This window comes from Hyla sarda, chromosome 6 (genome assembly GCF_029499605.1).
Source record: "Hyla sarda isolate aHylSar1 chromosome 6, aHylSar1.hap1, whole genome shotgun sequence".
NCBI lineage: Eukaryota > Metazoa > Chordata > Amphibia > Anura > Hylidae > Hyla > Hyla sarda.
The window spans coordinates 250210406-250225028 of NC_079194.1; the positions used below are offsets into that span (position 1 = coordinate 250210406).

Consider the following 14623-nt stretch of genomic DNA (forward strand, 5'->3'; position numbering starts at 1 on the left):
AGGGCAGTGTAGGGTTCTATAGGTCCCTAGCCCCCCACAGTTACTATTGTCACCCTCCCCATAGGGCCTACCACCCCCCAATCCCTCCTTTTCACCCTTAAGGCTCCTTGTTCTAGTATGGGTCTAATGAATACAGTCATGTGTGTTGGGGGGCGTATCCTCTTTTTCACTGCTGGATGAAGTCATATGTATTAACAGTGTCTTTCATTAAATCAGTGTCGCATTGGTGATTTTATTGAAGAGATTTTACTGAGACATTAATAAATGTTAAGTTTTATTTAGCACCTCCCTTACACTATTATATTTCTCACATAGTGTTATTATTTCTGTTTAATTGCGGGGAGCTCCACCAAGTGGGCCTGTACCAAGCAATATTACCAATTGGTATCTACTTATTAATGGAAAATGGGTTATGTTGTATGGTCAATGTATAGCTTTTTTCCTATTAAACGGACAGCAATAATGCGGTGTGAACACACTTTTTCATATACCTTATTATGGAATTCTAATGGGAAAAGAAAAATGTGCCCTGGGGGACCTGTCCCATCTAATGTTTTTTCCCATTGACAAAAACTGTGTAATTCCTAATTTCTACAATGGAGGCATTGCAGAAAATGTGAACACTTACTTTTTCCCCACCAGATAACAATTGACCAATGGGATTTCCAACACACTTAATGGCAAAGGTCACTTCTAGCAAGTAGGGATTGTTCTATGCAAAAATCTGCTTTATTATTTTCAGGAGGTAGTAGATGTGCTGACATTATTGTTTATATGCTTTATGCCTATAACACCATGATGTTTTAACCTTTTTATCCATTTTACTTTTAGGCACTGTCCTTGATGACCTTTCTAGAAATTTCACCTGTGTCCCAGTCAGCGACTGCCCTTGTTTTTTTAATGGACAAGTTTATAGCCCAGGAGATCGTATTCGCACTGAATGCAGTCTGTGGTGAGTAAGAAAATAAACAATGGTGAACGTTATCCTCCCTGTTGTATGTCAATTGCTTCATTCTGTGCAGGGACGTCAAACAGATTATAGATAGACTTTCACAATCACTTAAGGGCTTGGTCACACATAACTGTGATCATATTAACCTTCGGTGAGAATTGGTATTTAGTATTATACATCGAAAAGTATTAGACCCTTGTGCAATACATTTCTCTAATGTGAAGTGGCCACAAATGAAATGAGGTAGATAATTGTCTAAAAAAAAAACAAATTCCCATCAGGTGTCCACCTCAGAATCATATATTTCCTTCTTTTATTGTCTGTATCGATAATCACAAGAGGGTTTGCATGTTTCAAGAGTTTGTGGTGAGCAAAATCCAAGCTTGAGCAGCGACGGGAATCCTGAGGGTCCTTTTCTTCTATTCTGCTTCTATGACGATTCAGAACAAGTAGCCCTTGTTCCTGTAACCCAGTGGCATAGTAGCAACTCTGAATGCATGGGTACCCAACTGCCATAGTCCCGCTTTCTTATGGTAATACACGAGCCGCCGGCATCGGTCTCTTTTTTTCTCTTTTACACAAATTGCGTCTCAGGACCAAGGACTGACAGGGAAATTACATGGAGAGACTTAGGAGTGTGTGTATAGTGTCATTATCCTGCCTTTTCTAGACCTCTTGTAAGACAAATTCCCTGACCTCAAATGACAATATGATGACAATGTTGAACCTGTCCCAGTCTACACAGAAAAGCTGAAAAGTAAGTTTAAAGAAATAGGAAATGTCTGCCTGTTGTGTGTTTCAGGATTCTCTAAACATGTATGTTTTATTAGAAATCAGATTTTAATGGCTTCTGTGAATGAAGACTTATTTTAGCTATAACTTGTCTCTGCAAATTCTACCAGACAAACATCTTAGCCGACCTGCTTAGCATGCACAATACTTAGCTCTTCCTCACCCATATTGCCACAAATGGTAATAATGACCCCTTGGTGCCCTGCACAGTAATAGAACTTCCATTTTGAACACTGCACAGTTACAGTGACTGTCAAACAATAATAGTGCCCCCTATAGAGTACCAGTGCTCATCACAGTGCCTTACACCGTAATATGGTCCTCTTTGTGCTTCCATATAGCTATTATTCCCTCCCCCCACCCCACACACACACTCAAAAAAGGTTAACTTGAAACCACCTTTCCCTGTTGCCATGGCACGTCATGGATGCAGATCCAGTTAAAAGTGTTGTGGAAACAGTCAGGACCATAAAGGGACATGAGGTAGACCTCCCAGGGCAGCAGGATAGTGCCTGACATCTTGGACTGTATTCAATTTCATCATAGGAGGCTACGATTATACACTGTGCATTCTAATAAAACCCAGCATAAGCAAAACAGTACCCCCTAGAAACATAGTGTATACTCCTATGTATACATTCCTGTTTTGGAAACCTGGGGTTAAAACAAAGTGTTAAATATTATCTATTAATTTGGACAAATTAAAAATTACAAATAACTTCTCTTGTGTATTGTACATGAAAGACAATATCATGTGCTGGCAAATAATCCATGACAATTCATACTAATTGCTTTATTATTTGTTTAGTTTGCTACTAAATCCCCTTACTATTCACAATGAGTCATATCAAGTCACAGCTTCCGTGTGATATTGTTATATATTAGGACAAGTAATGGGAAATATGCTATTCTCTTGGTTTAGTCATGAGCCAATGTTCCCAGCTGCCAAATCATTTCTTATAGACGTCTTGGTCATTATAGAGTATTTTTATAGCTTTGGCTCATGGCACTATTATTGGGTTACCGGCTTTCATTGCGTCTGGTTCTCATTTTTACTCAATTATCTATGATTAACTCTTGCGCAATAAAACCACAAAACACAGACGATAGTCTCCACACATTTAGTATAAGAGATGCTTTATTTGCTAATCCAAAAACCTAATACATTTGTGTTTGTGCAGCACATGAAAATTCTCAGTCAGTTTTATTTACTTTTAAATATACATTAAAACCTCTTTGAGAAGACCACCCAAAATTGCTTTGAAAAGAAGTCAACTATTGGAACAATGGATACTGTGAGGCACAGTGGACTCAAAATTCATCACACAAAATCAGCCCTGGATAAGGGCAGGGTCTTATTAAAGAGGTTGTCTTTTGAAGCAGTTCCACCGCTGTATTATAACTAATACTCACCCTAAAGGGACTTCAAAGTAAAGAACAGAGGGCCAAGAAAGAGCAACTCCTGCTCGGTGAGAAGAGGTCCACCCTTTTATTACGTGGTCGACCATTCATTTCAGTGACCACTATTTAATACTACTAAATAACCATGTATACTACAAAAACCTCTGTATGAGATATGTTTACCATTACCCTAACACTTGGTCTTGGGATATTTTTAGAAATGAAGCCTAGTATAACTGCAAAACATCTATTGACTGTAATGACCAAACTTGGTGATTTAGAGAAATTGCATCTACAGTACAAACATTTTCTGTAAATGATGAAATTCCAGAATTACTGCAAAGTACACACTACAGAATTTCTGCTTGGAAATTCCACTGCTTTTAAAGGGATTCTGCAAGACGCAACTCGACGCAAGACGAAATTCTGCCAGCGAAAGAATGAACTTGCTAATTCTTTTGGCTGAATCTGGGCAGAATACATTGCCTTCTATGAGGATGGCAATGTCCGAGCAGTCTTAGCACCAACTAATTCTGCTGCTGGCCAGACGGGATATTTCCGTAGTATGAACCTGGCCTAATAAAAATAGTTTCATCTGCTGGGTTTATGGTACATTGTTTAAAAGTTCCATTTTTACATGCCTGAATATGCTTTAATTTAAATATAACAAAAAAAATCCTAAATATAACAATTTTAAGATCCAAATTGCATCAGATAATGGAATAATATTTACATTGGGAAATAAGATACAGTTAGGAACTGTACGGATAGTTTCTGGGGCAATGTAGACAGTTTATTAGTGCAAATAAACATGCAAAAACATCTATGGGACATCTATGAGGAACAGAGGGACTTGGGTCAAAAGAAGGGTCTGTTCCTCCAAAAGATGGCCACTTGGGAGATATAGATTTAGAGATGTCAGAAAGGATAAATATAATGCTGAACAATTTGTCTACTTGTTTTATTTCATTTTCATTTACATTTTCAATATATAGCATTACTCTTATCTGGTTATTACTGCTTAGTTCTGTTCACTTGACTGAGGCCAAGCCGCCATATTACATACAGTCCATCTACGGTATAGGAGTGGGGCTTTTTCAGGGGAAAAAAAATCACATCTTTCTTTCTAATCTGATACAAACCCTTTGAATGAATTTTCTTTTATATTGCATCATAATTATGCTAAAAAATAATTGTTTTGGTGTTTTTTTATAGTGAGTGTCAAATGGGGCAGTGGAGCTGCAAAAACACTCCATGTCCAGGTAGATGTTCCGTAGAAGGCGGCTCTGTTGTCACAACATTTGATACCGACACATATCGATTCCATGGAGCTTGTATTTATGCCTTGGTCACGGTAAGATAGAAACTCGTGCAAAGTTAGGACATATATGGAATAGAGATGATGATACATTCATAGTCAAACTATTGAGGAGGTGGCTGTAGTGAGGTTCAAAAGCCACATGGAACGTGCAAAATTCTTAAAGGGGTACTCCACCTCTAGACATGTTATCCCCCATCAAAAGGATAGGGGATAAGATGTCAGATTGTGGGGGTCCCAGCGGTGGGGGGGGCCAAGTGTGACGTCACGACCCACGGCCGCCCAAAGCCAGAGTTCTGAAAATAACTTTCAGAATGTCGGGTGCTGCGTGGAGATCGTGGGGTCCCAGCAGAGGGACCCCCGCGATCAGACATGTTATCCCTTATCCTTATCCTTAGAGGTAACAAAAGAGGTAACAACATTATGTGCATATTACACCATCAGAGACAGTGAGAGAGGAATACGAAAGCATAAATGAAGTGTAATTCAACAGCATGAGTGAGAGTCAGAGTGGTATGGATCTATATACTTTAAAGTGCGAGTGTCCAACCAAGTTCCACAGCAGCCAAGCATCAAAGAAAAATTTGAAGTTTGTGTTTAGCAAGCGGAATATAATGAAAAAAATCAAAATAGGGGAGGTAACGGTACTTCCACATGCTATGTTTTACTTATAAACCTGCATACCTCCTCTCTAGTACTTGTGGGCATTCCCAGGGACAGTGAGTAAGGTCAGCCTTAGCAACAGAACATTTCGGGCAGTGGCACAGGTAACTTGCTGGGGCATCCTTGAAGCATAAAAGGCATATGTCGCCTTATGTAGTATAAGGAACTGCATTTTTCTCCAGTTTTTACTGGTGATTAAAGTACAGGCTTTCCACCAACCAAGTAACAGTATCATGTGAGTCTGGATTTTGCAAATATTCTGCCTATGCCCGAAATGTATGTCCTGCTATCTTACGTAGAAGCTGCTTCTTAAGCAAAGAGTGCCCAGTTGATAAAGACAGTCTGGTATCCCTGGAGTAGTGCAAACATCTTCCGCAGCGCAGTACACTCAAAATGTTTTTCAATGTTGCATCTGTTACATTTGTAAACTACTTTTATGGCCACTTACTTACTTATGCAGGCATATATATATATATATATATATATATATATATATATATATATATATATATAGCATTTTGAGGGACACATTTACTGACATGTATCTATTGATTCTTAATGGTTGATTTAGTTTTTTGTGTTTTATTTTATTGTCATCATACAGAGCCCTAATTTTCCTGATGGAGGAAGTGTGATGGGAACATTTGAGAAGTGCGGCGTGAGCTCTTCAGAAACTTGTTTCACCAATGTCATCTATACGTCTTCAAGTGTAAGTTTTCTTCTGCTTTCAATGATTAAACTTCCAAGCTCCTTGTGACAAATCTGCTCTGCTTGTACCCCAATGGGAACACTTCCTTTCTCCTGTGCAGTGTTGTCTCTGAGTCACTGGCCCTTATGACAACCAATAAAATATCTTCTTTCCTATAAAGTTCTACTTTTCTATAACAACACTGACATTCCAGAGCACAAAGGCATAACCTATTGTCAAAAATTCACGGAAGCATAGGAATTGCAGACTGGCAATTTTTTGGGGGGCTTTATGAGGTTGTAAAAAAATAATAGTGTTTTAACAGAAAAATCTAAACAATTTATTTTTCAAAGTTTTATTAAGTGGTTTTAGGTAAAGTAAACCGCAAACAATATATAAATGACCTCACAGTAGTGAATAATAACAAAGATCATAATAGTGAGGTGGCTTCAAGTAAAAAGCAAACAAGTAAATTCATCAAAAATAGAATAAAGGCTCAGCAGTGGGAGAGCCAACATGGAGAAGGGAGTTGACAACCCTTCTGGATCACGACATCCAGAAGGACCCTAAAGTAGTGCCTCTAAAACAGTTCGTAAACTTATTACTAACAACTAAAGCTCAGCCATGAGCAACATATTGAGCAGAATAAACAATTTCCCAGGGTCACCAGGAAAAAACTTGACAAAGACAGGAACAAGAAGGAGAAACAGCAAAACATAGAAAGACACATACAGGTAATACGAGGGAGATAAAAAGAGGGAAAGAGAAAGTAGAGGGGGGAAGGAGTTCCATAGGCTAAAGACCAAGTCAAGGAGAGGTACTTAAATACTCCATCCAAGGCTGCCAGGTAGCATCGAAAGCTTTTTGAGAATGAAAGAGAATACTAGTCAATTAAGATTGGATTTAATTAGCTGAAAAGGAACGGAAGTCGACTTCCAACTGGTTGCTATCAAAATCTTGGCAGCTAGAGAGATGTAGTAGAGTTTGCGTTTTCCTTGGAGATATTAGGGATGGGTATATTCAACAAGGCCTGCTCTGGTGACTTTTTAAGATTAATATCTGTAACAGATAATATTAAATGGTATACACGTATCCAAAAACGTCAAACTCTAGGGCAGTCCCACCAGACACGGAACATAGTACCCATCTGCTGACATTTACGAAAACAAGCGGGAGACGCCGAGGGGTACATCTTCGCTATTCTTGCAGGGACCAGGTACCATCTAAGCAAAACTTTCCAGCCCGCTTCCTGCAAGGATGTATTAATAGAAAGTTTAGAAGTGACAACAGCGCTATTAGTCCAGTCCTTCAATTCTATTGACCTCTCCAGGTCCTTCTTCCAGGCCAACATATATGGAAGCTTGGTGGCAGATCCCAAAAGAATGTCATAGATAGTAGAAATAAAGCCTCTACCTTCCAAGGAAGTAAGGCAAAGTGATTCATACAGGGAAAGACAAGTGATATCTGTCCCTTGACTAGACAAACTAGACAAAAAAATGGGAGATTTGGTTATAGCGGAACAGTTCTGAGTCAGGCATACCATAAAAAGTATGGAGATTATCTAGTGATTTCATGCCCAATCTGTCGATAAAATCACCTGTGCAAAGAAGACCCTTATTGGACCACCAAGAGAATGCCAAAACAACCATACCAAGAGGGAACCTGGGGTTACGGAGCCAGGGAATGTGAGAGGACAGGCAGGAGGATTGGAGCCCTTTCTTTAGAAGGGAGCCATTAGAGAAGCACCAACGAGGCACGAGGAGAAGCCAACTCCTCTATAACGACCCATTAAGGACAGAAGCAGCCAGCCTGAATTTGTGCCAACTGAAATCTAAACAATTTAAATTAGTTTTGAGTCAAAATAGGAGTGACACACTGTGTGCTCAGAAGGCTTGCAAATATATATTTTTTTGTCAGCCAATGAACATTTCACTCCTATGATATCTTTTTTGACATGGAAGTTGCACACCAGAATCGGCACTCCAAAATTCCAAATTCCAATCCCTGTCAAAAGGGAATGTGTCATAGAAAATGACCTATTGTTTAAATGAAGTTTTTATATTACAAGGTACCTGTCATTTTTGTAAACCTGTCTAGTTTTGTTAGATTAGATACTAACCATATTTTCTAATCAATTCCTATACTATAGGGGATAATAATACTATCAAAGCAGGAAGAAATTACAGTGGACGGACAGATAAAACAACTTCCATACATAGCTGGTGAGTGTAAACTAATCCCCGACGGCACAACGTGACTAAGTTGGCATTTACAATACAGATTTCTTATGCTTTACTTTTTTTGTAAAGGATATCGTGGTCTAACTACCATAAGCCATATGTAAGGTCTCATGGGGTTCAGATGTCTGTCACCTAGACTTTAAGTGTGTAATCTCTCCCCCCCCCCCCCCCCTTCTCCAAGATGGTAATTTCCCTCCTATGGCTCTCCCCTTCTTCCCACATAGGGGAACAAGATTTGTTGCAAAACTACAACTCCCGGCATGACCAGGCTGTCCGGACATGCTGGGAGTTGTAGTTTTGCAAAACCTGGAGACACACTTTTTGGAAAACACTGCCATAGGGTGTGACCTTACCCTAACTTTACATTTAACAAGACAATGTCTCTGGAAATATGAATATAATATACTGTACTGTGCCCACAGCACAATGGCACAGTACATAGCTCCATACAGTACATAAATAATTTGAAAGACCAAAGGGTTATTTAATAACATTGCTATACTAAGTGAAGAGGTCTCACACCACTAAAGTTTAAGAAAGAGTCAAAATACATTTAAGAAAGAGCGTTCGGCCAACAACTCTCTCTTCCATTCCCTGATACATAATCAGCCAAGCATATATACGTATTTTGAATTGTACTTGGGAATTATTGGGCTCCAGCTCTGGATTTTGTGTGGGTCCAAGCAGCTGAACCCCCCCCCCCCCCCCCCCACAATCAGACATCCTATCCCCTGGATAAGATAGGGGATAAGATGTCTAGGGGAAGAATACCCCGTTAAGTCTAGTCTTTTCACTTAATTTATCAAAAATTCTAATAATGTTCCTCTTTGTGGGTTTTTGATTATCTTTTGTCTCGTCTTCCAGATGATGTCATAGTGATAAGACTTTCCTCCACAAATATTCTCCTCATAACAACATTTGGTCTTGAAATTATGGTGCAGAGAGTCCCTATCTTCAGTGCCTTCATAAAGCTGAACAGAGATTACTTTGGAAACACCAAAGGTAGGAATTTTGGTCCATCTTAAAACCTGACAATTTACATATATTCTTTTTTGCTTATTTCCTTGACTTATGTGCAAAAATACAACGTATGACACCAAGGACAGATCCAGAGTCTAGTCTTGGGAGGGGCACTATTAGAGTATTTTATGTTGGCGGACAGAAAATAAGGTACCTGTCAGATCACAAAAAAAAAAAAAAAAAAAAAAAAAAAACAACTGTTATATGTTGCTCAGTATCTCATCCTGATGTTCATGTAATCTTCATGTCTCTATGCCCAATATTTCTCTTAGAATTCATTTTATTTACTTATTTAGTGACTACAGCTCCACAAAACTACAGCTCTCAGCATGTCCACACATCTACAGCTCACAGCATGTGTCCACGCTTTTGAGTTGTAGTTTTGCAACAGCTGGATGCATATGATTGTAGTCCCTCTATATCACACACACACACATTCACTTGATATATTCACTAATATACACACATACATATATATCCACACACACATACATGCAGGAGCATTTACTTTTTAAGCAAATAAATCCTCTATTCGCCTGCTGCAGTGTGTTTCTGCCCCTCTCCTCCTTCTCTTCACAGGAGCAGACAGTCAGTGACAGCCCAGCTGCAGTGTGTTCCTGCCCCTCCCCTTCTCTTCACATGAGAAGACAGTCACTGAGAGCCCAGCTTCAGTGTGTTCCTACCCCTCTCCTTCTCTTCTCTTCACATGAACAGACAGTCAGTGAGAGCCCAGTTGCAGTGTGTTCCTGCCCCCTCCACTTCTCTTCACGTGGCAGACAAGTAAACAGAGGCAGTGATGGAGCTGAGAGCAGAGCAGCTTGCTGTCAATCATAAAGTGGGCCCATGACATAGTGACACAGCAGGACTGGAATGCATCCAAGGAGGCAGGGGGCAGTTCTTTGACTAGCTTTTTCAGTATGAAATACTGAAAATGTTCTAATGAAAGCAATTGCAAACCCTATTGGTTTTGCATGTTTTACAACATATCAAAAGTTTTTATATCTGACAGTGCCCATTTAAGGAACAATATTATTAAATGTATCATACAGTCCTAACTTTGTTTAAGACTCATAGGCCATGTTCACACGACAGAATTTCCAATTCTGCTGCAGCAGAGTCCTGTTGAATTCAACAGGATTCTGCTGCTCTACAGAATATCTATGGCAGATGCTTCCAGCATGGAAATTCCATTTTCTGTATCCGCAGAAAGAATGAACACATTCATTCTTTATGCAGACACCGTGCGGACATTCCGTTGTGTGAACATGGCCTATTTCAAACAGATAGGATATGTTTAAACAGATATATCAATATTACAAAGAAAATACATTTTAAGCAGTTTACGTATAATATATTAGAATGTCTACATAAACAGGACTATACATAGGACATGTGGTCACACATTTAGACTGGAAGAAAGGAGATTTTGTCTAAGGCAAAGGAAAGGGTTTTTTACACTAAGAACAATAAGGATGTGGAATCCTCTGCCTGCAGATGTGGTTTTATTACAGACATTTAAACTGCAACTGGATGAATACTTGCAAAAACATAACATTAAGGGATATAGGCCCTGATTGTTTTAACATGCTGTGATGCCCGCGCTGTAGCATGATGCAGAAAATTATTTCCAGTATAATAATCAAATATACCAATTGCCACATAATGGGAAAGTGTTAAAGAAGGTTTTACCTTTTAAAACTACAGCTCCCAGTATGACCTTAAGTATGTGGTAAGGGTATGCTGGGAGTTTTTGTTTCACCCATCATTACTGCAAAACTTACAGCTCTGATGGGACAGTCAGGCAGTATACACAATGATATCAGTGACTACAGGAGGATACACAATGATATCAGTGACTACAGGTGACGTCTTCTCTATAGTGAGGAGAATACACAATGATATCAGTGACTACAGGTGACGTCTTCTCTATAGTGAGGAGAATACACAATGATATCAGTGACTACAGGTGACGTCTTCTCTATAGTGAGGAGAATACACAATGATATCAGTTACTACAGGTGACATCTTCTCTATAGTGAGGAGAATACACAATGATATCAGTGACTACAGGTGACATCTTCTCTATAGTGAGGAGAATACACAATGATATCAGTGACTACAGGTGACGTCTTCTCTATAGTTAGGAGAATACACAATGATATTAGTGACTACAGGTGACGTCTCCCAGGGCCTCTGTCCATATGTGTCTACAGTCTGCTCTGCACTGCACTGCTAATGTCACAACGAGCGCTCCGGTCCCCGCCTCCGGACGGAGCGCCCGCTTCCTCATCTCCTCTCCTCGGGATCCCGGTGCCTCCCGCTCAGACACACTGACCGGGAGCACGGGATCCCTTGTGTTGGGGACGCGGCTGCCATGGCGGCTGGTCCCCGCTCACGCGCCGCGTCCCAGTCCTTCTTACCCGGCGCCTCGTTCCCTGCGCCGACTCTCCCTGCTTCCTGGCACGCGCGGCCCCGCTCTCTAGGGCGCGCCCACGCCACCTTCAGTAAATTTAAAGGGCCAGCGCACCATTGATTGGTGCGCTGGCTAATGACCCCTGCTCCTTCCTAATAAAAGTTCCCTGCCCCTTCCTGCCCTCGCCGGATCTTTGTGCCTCTGAGAAAGCGTTCCCATCAGCCTGTATCTCCTTGCCTATTGCCAAACCCGTTGCTACCATCTACTCGCCTGTGAACCATTGCCACCTGCCCTGACCTTTGCTACGTCCGACTACGCCTTTGCCTGTTCCCTGTGTACTTCGTCATATCAGCTGCCAGAGAGGTCGAGCCGCTATTGGGGGAACAACCTGGGGGCTACCTGCCGCAGCAAGTCCATCCCGTGAAGACCAGTAGTCCCTTAGACTCCGTTCCACTGGTACGGCCCGTGCCATCGCCTCTCTGGTCTAGAGGATCCACTACCAGTCCTGCCGGTTCGTGACAGCTATATACATTGGGGGTATGTGCAGAGCAGACTGCAGACAGAGTATTGCACCCTAGTGTCTTTTACAGACCTTAGGGTGCAATGCTCTGCAGCCTGCACATATCCCCCATGTGTATAGCAGTGTGTGTACATTCCTATACAGGTGGGGGTATGTGCAGAGCATTGTACCCTAGTCTGTACTACAGACACAAGGGTGCAATGCTCTGCATATACCCCTATGTGTATAGCAGTATATGCAGAGCATTGCACACTTGTGTCTGTAGTACAGTGCACACCGCTTTACCCATGGGGGTATGTGCAGAGCATTGCATCCTAGTGTCTGTACTACAGACACAAGGGTGCAATGCTTTGCACATACCCTCATGGGTATAGCGGTGTGCACTGTACTACAGACACATGGGAGCAATGCTTTGCACATACCATCATGGGTATAGCGGTGTGCATGTAGTACATATATACTGATATACACATGGGGGTCTGTGCAGAGCATTTGCACCCTAGTATTTGTAGTACTACAGAGTCTGTACTCCAGACATGGGTCGGGGGAAATGCTCTGAAGTCTGCACATACCCCCATGTGTATAGGAGTGCTATACAAAAAAAGTAACATTTTTTTTTTTTTTTTTTTTACATATTTGTACTGCCGCATGGGTAACTGTCTGGACTATTAAAATATTAGTGAATCATTAACATTTTATTTTAATAGTTCAGACAGTTCCCAAGCGGCAGTATGAAATTTACGCTGGTTTCTGTACAGGATCATTAATAATGACAGCAACCGGCGTAAATGTTAAAAAAATAAATAATAAAAAGTTGCTGCTGTTTGGTCACATCACATGCTAGAAACTTTTAATATGGCCATTGTACATAATTGTTGAAGTAGAATCAACTGAACCCCTTTTTTTGGGGAATTTTGAATTTTTTTTCCGATTAATCGATAAAATAATAGACAACTAATCGATTATTAAAATAATCGTTAGCTGCAGCCCTAATTTTTGGGGAATAATAACATTACAGGTTATGGATTCTAGATCTATAGGGACAGAACGTTGATCCAGGGATTTATTCTGATGCTATATTTGGAGTCAGAAAGGAATTTTTACCTCTAGTATGAGGGTTTTTTGCCTTCCTCTGGATCAACTCATGATGAACTCATTAGGGGTATAGGTTGAACTTGATGGACTCTGATTCTTTTTTCAACCTTATGAACTATGTTGCTATAATTCCCCTGTCATGTTCCCCTTGTTTTAAAAATGTCATGTTCCCCCTGTTTTAAAAATTAGGAGCATGGCCTGGTATAAAAGGGGCATAGCCTAACCCCGCGCCTAATTTATTACAATATATGCCAGCAAGATATATTATATTGTAGCTGAAATCTACTCTAGCTAGGATCTGGTGTAGATTACGGGACAGGCCGTAGCATCCTAATGAATCAGCCAAATGCTATGACCACTTTATTAAAAGCTGATGTGTGAATCCCTAGAATTAGGAAATCACCATTATTATTCTTATCTAGTATGGCTGAAATTTTTTATTTTATTTCTCTAATAAATAGGTCTATGTGGCAACTTTAATGGTGAAACGAAGGATGACTTCCTGTCCAGTTCTGGAATTGTGGAGGGAACAGTGATGGTATTTGTTGACTCATGGAGGGCAGCTGCAAACTGCAAACCTGCCCAGAATATGGATGTTAACCCCTGCTCAATGAGTATATCTAATGGTAGGTCCTAAGTGAATCTGAACCCCGTCAGATCAGATACCCTTTATAAATGTATTTTCTACAAATAAATAGCCAAGAACATACACAATATGTAGACATATAATTATCCAATATACAGTTTGCAACCTGCTCCTAGGTTCAGATTATTCTCATGGTTGTAATACATGCTGAGGTCTGTATCTCCAGGATGCTGCTGCCTTCACTAGATTCCATGTTTTCCACGATTCGTGGACTACTCTCCCCTTGTACATCCCATAAGGGTGTAGTCATATGTAATAAATGTATTCTTTTGTTCATTAGAATTATATGCACAGGCCCATTGTACTGCCTTGGTCAACCATGAAAGTCCATTTCAAACATGCCATTCTTTGGTGGATCCAGACCCCTACTACAAGGTAAGATACAATGCAAAACCAGCATAGACTGAATTCTGATTAAAAGATTATACAGAGCATGAGATGTACCCCCTTGTTCTGTGGTCTGAATTTGTTTGGTTGTTTTTTTTTTTTTTTTTTGCCTATCCTAACATAAAATAGCCAAGAATACAGTTCAGCTGCACTTCTTGCTATGCAGCAGACAAAAAATTGAGGTTGTGGTTGTTGGTCGATGTCACCGATAGAACTATGTGAACACTGGTTAGAGATTAGAGACGATCACTGGGAAACTCCAGTATGTCACCCATTATGAGAAGAAAGCTAGTAACGTATTCACATTAAGACTATGTTCACATTGCAGAATGTCCGTGCGGAATTCCGCATGAATATTCCGCATGGACATTCCGCACCAGCTGATTTCAATGGGATTCTGCTACACTGTTCACATGCGGAAATTTAGGTTCGGGCATCCACAGAAAGAATAGTCCTAGTGCCCATTAGATGTGTGGAATGTCCACACC

The 14623-nt window shown here is 40.4% G+C and overlaps 1 protein-coding gene across 1 annotated transcript in view; it reads left to right on the plus strand.

The window, feature by feature from the left end:
- Window positions 1-14623, plus strand: part of MUC6 (mucin 6, oligomeric mucus/gel-forming) — a 201357-nt gene that overhangs the window by 133486 nt on the left and 53248 nt on the right. The window contains exons 14-20 of the mRNA XM_056526906.1: window positions 832-952; window positions 4361-4499; window positions 5731-5835; window positions 7964-8036; window positions 8919-9056; window positions 13564-13728; window positions 14029-14123. Of these exons, the coding sequence (XP_056382881.1) occupies window positions 832-952; window positions 4361-4499; window positions 5731-5835; window positions 7964-8036; window positions 8919-9056; window positions 13564-13728; window positions 14029-14123 (836 nt within the window). The remainder of the gene's footprint in view (window positions 1-831; window positions 953-4360; window positions 4500-5730; window positions 5836-7963; window positions 8037-8918; window positions 9057-13563; window positions 13729-14028; window positions 14124-14623) is intronic.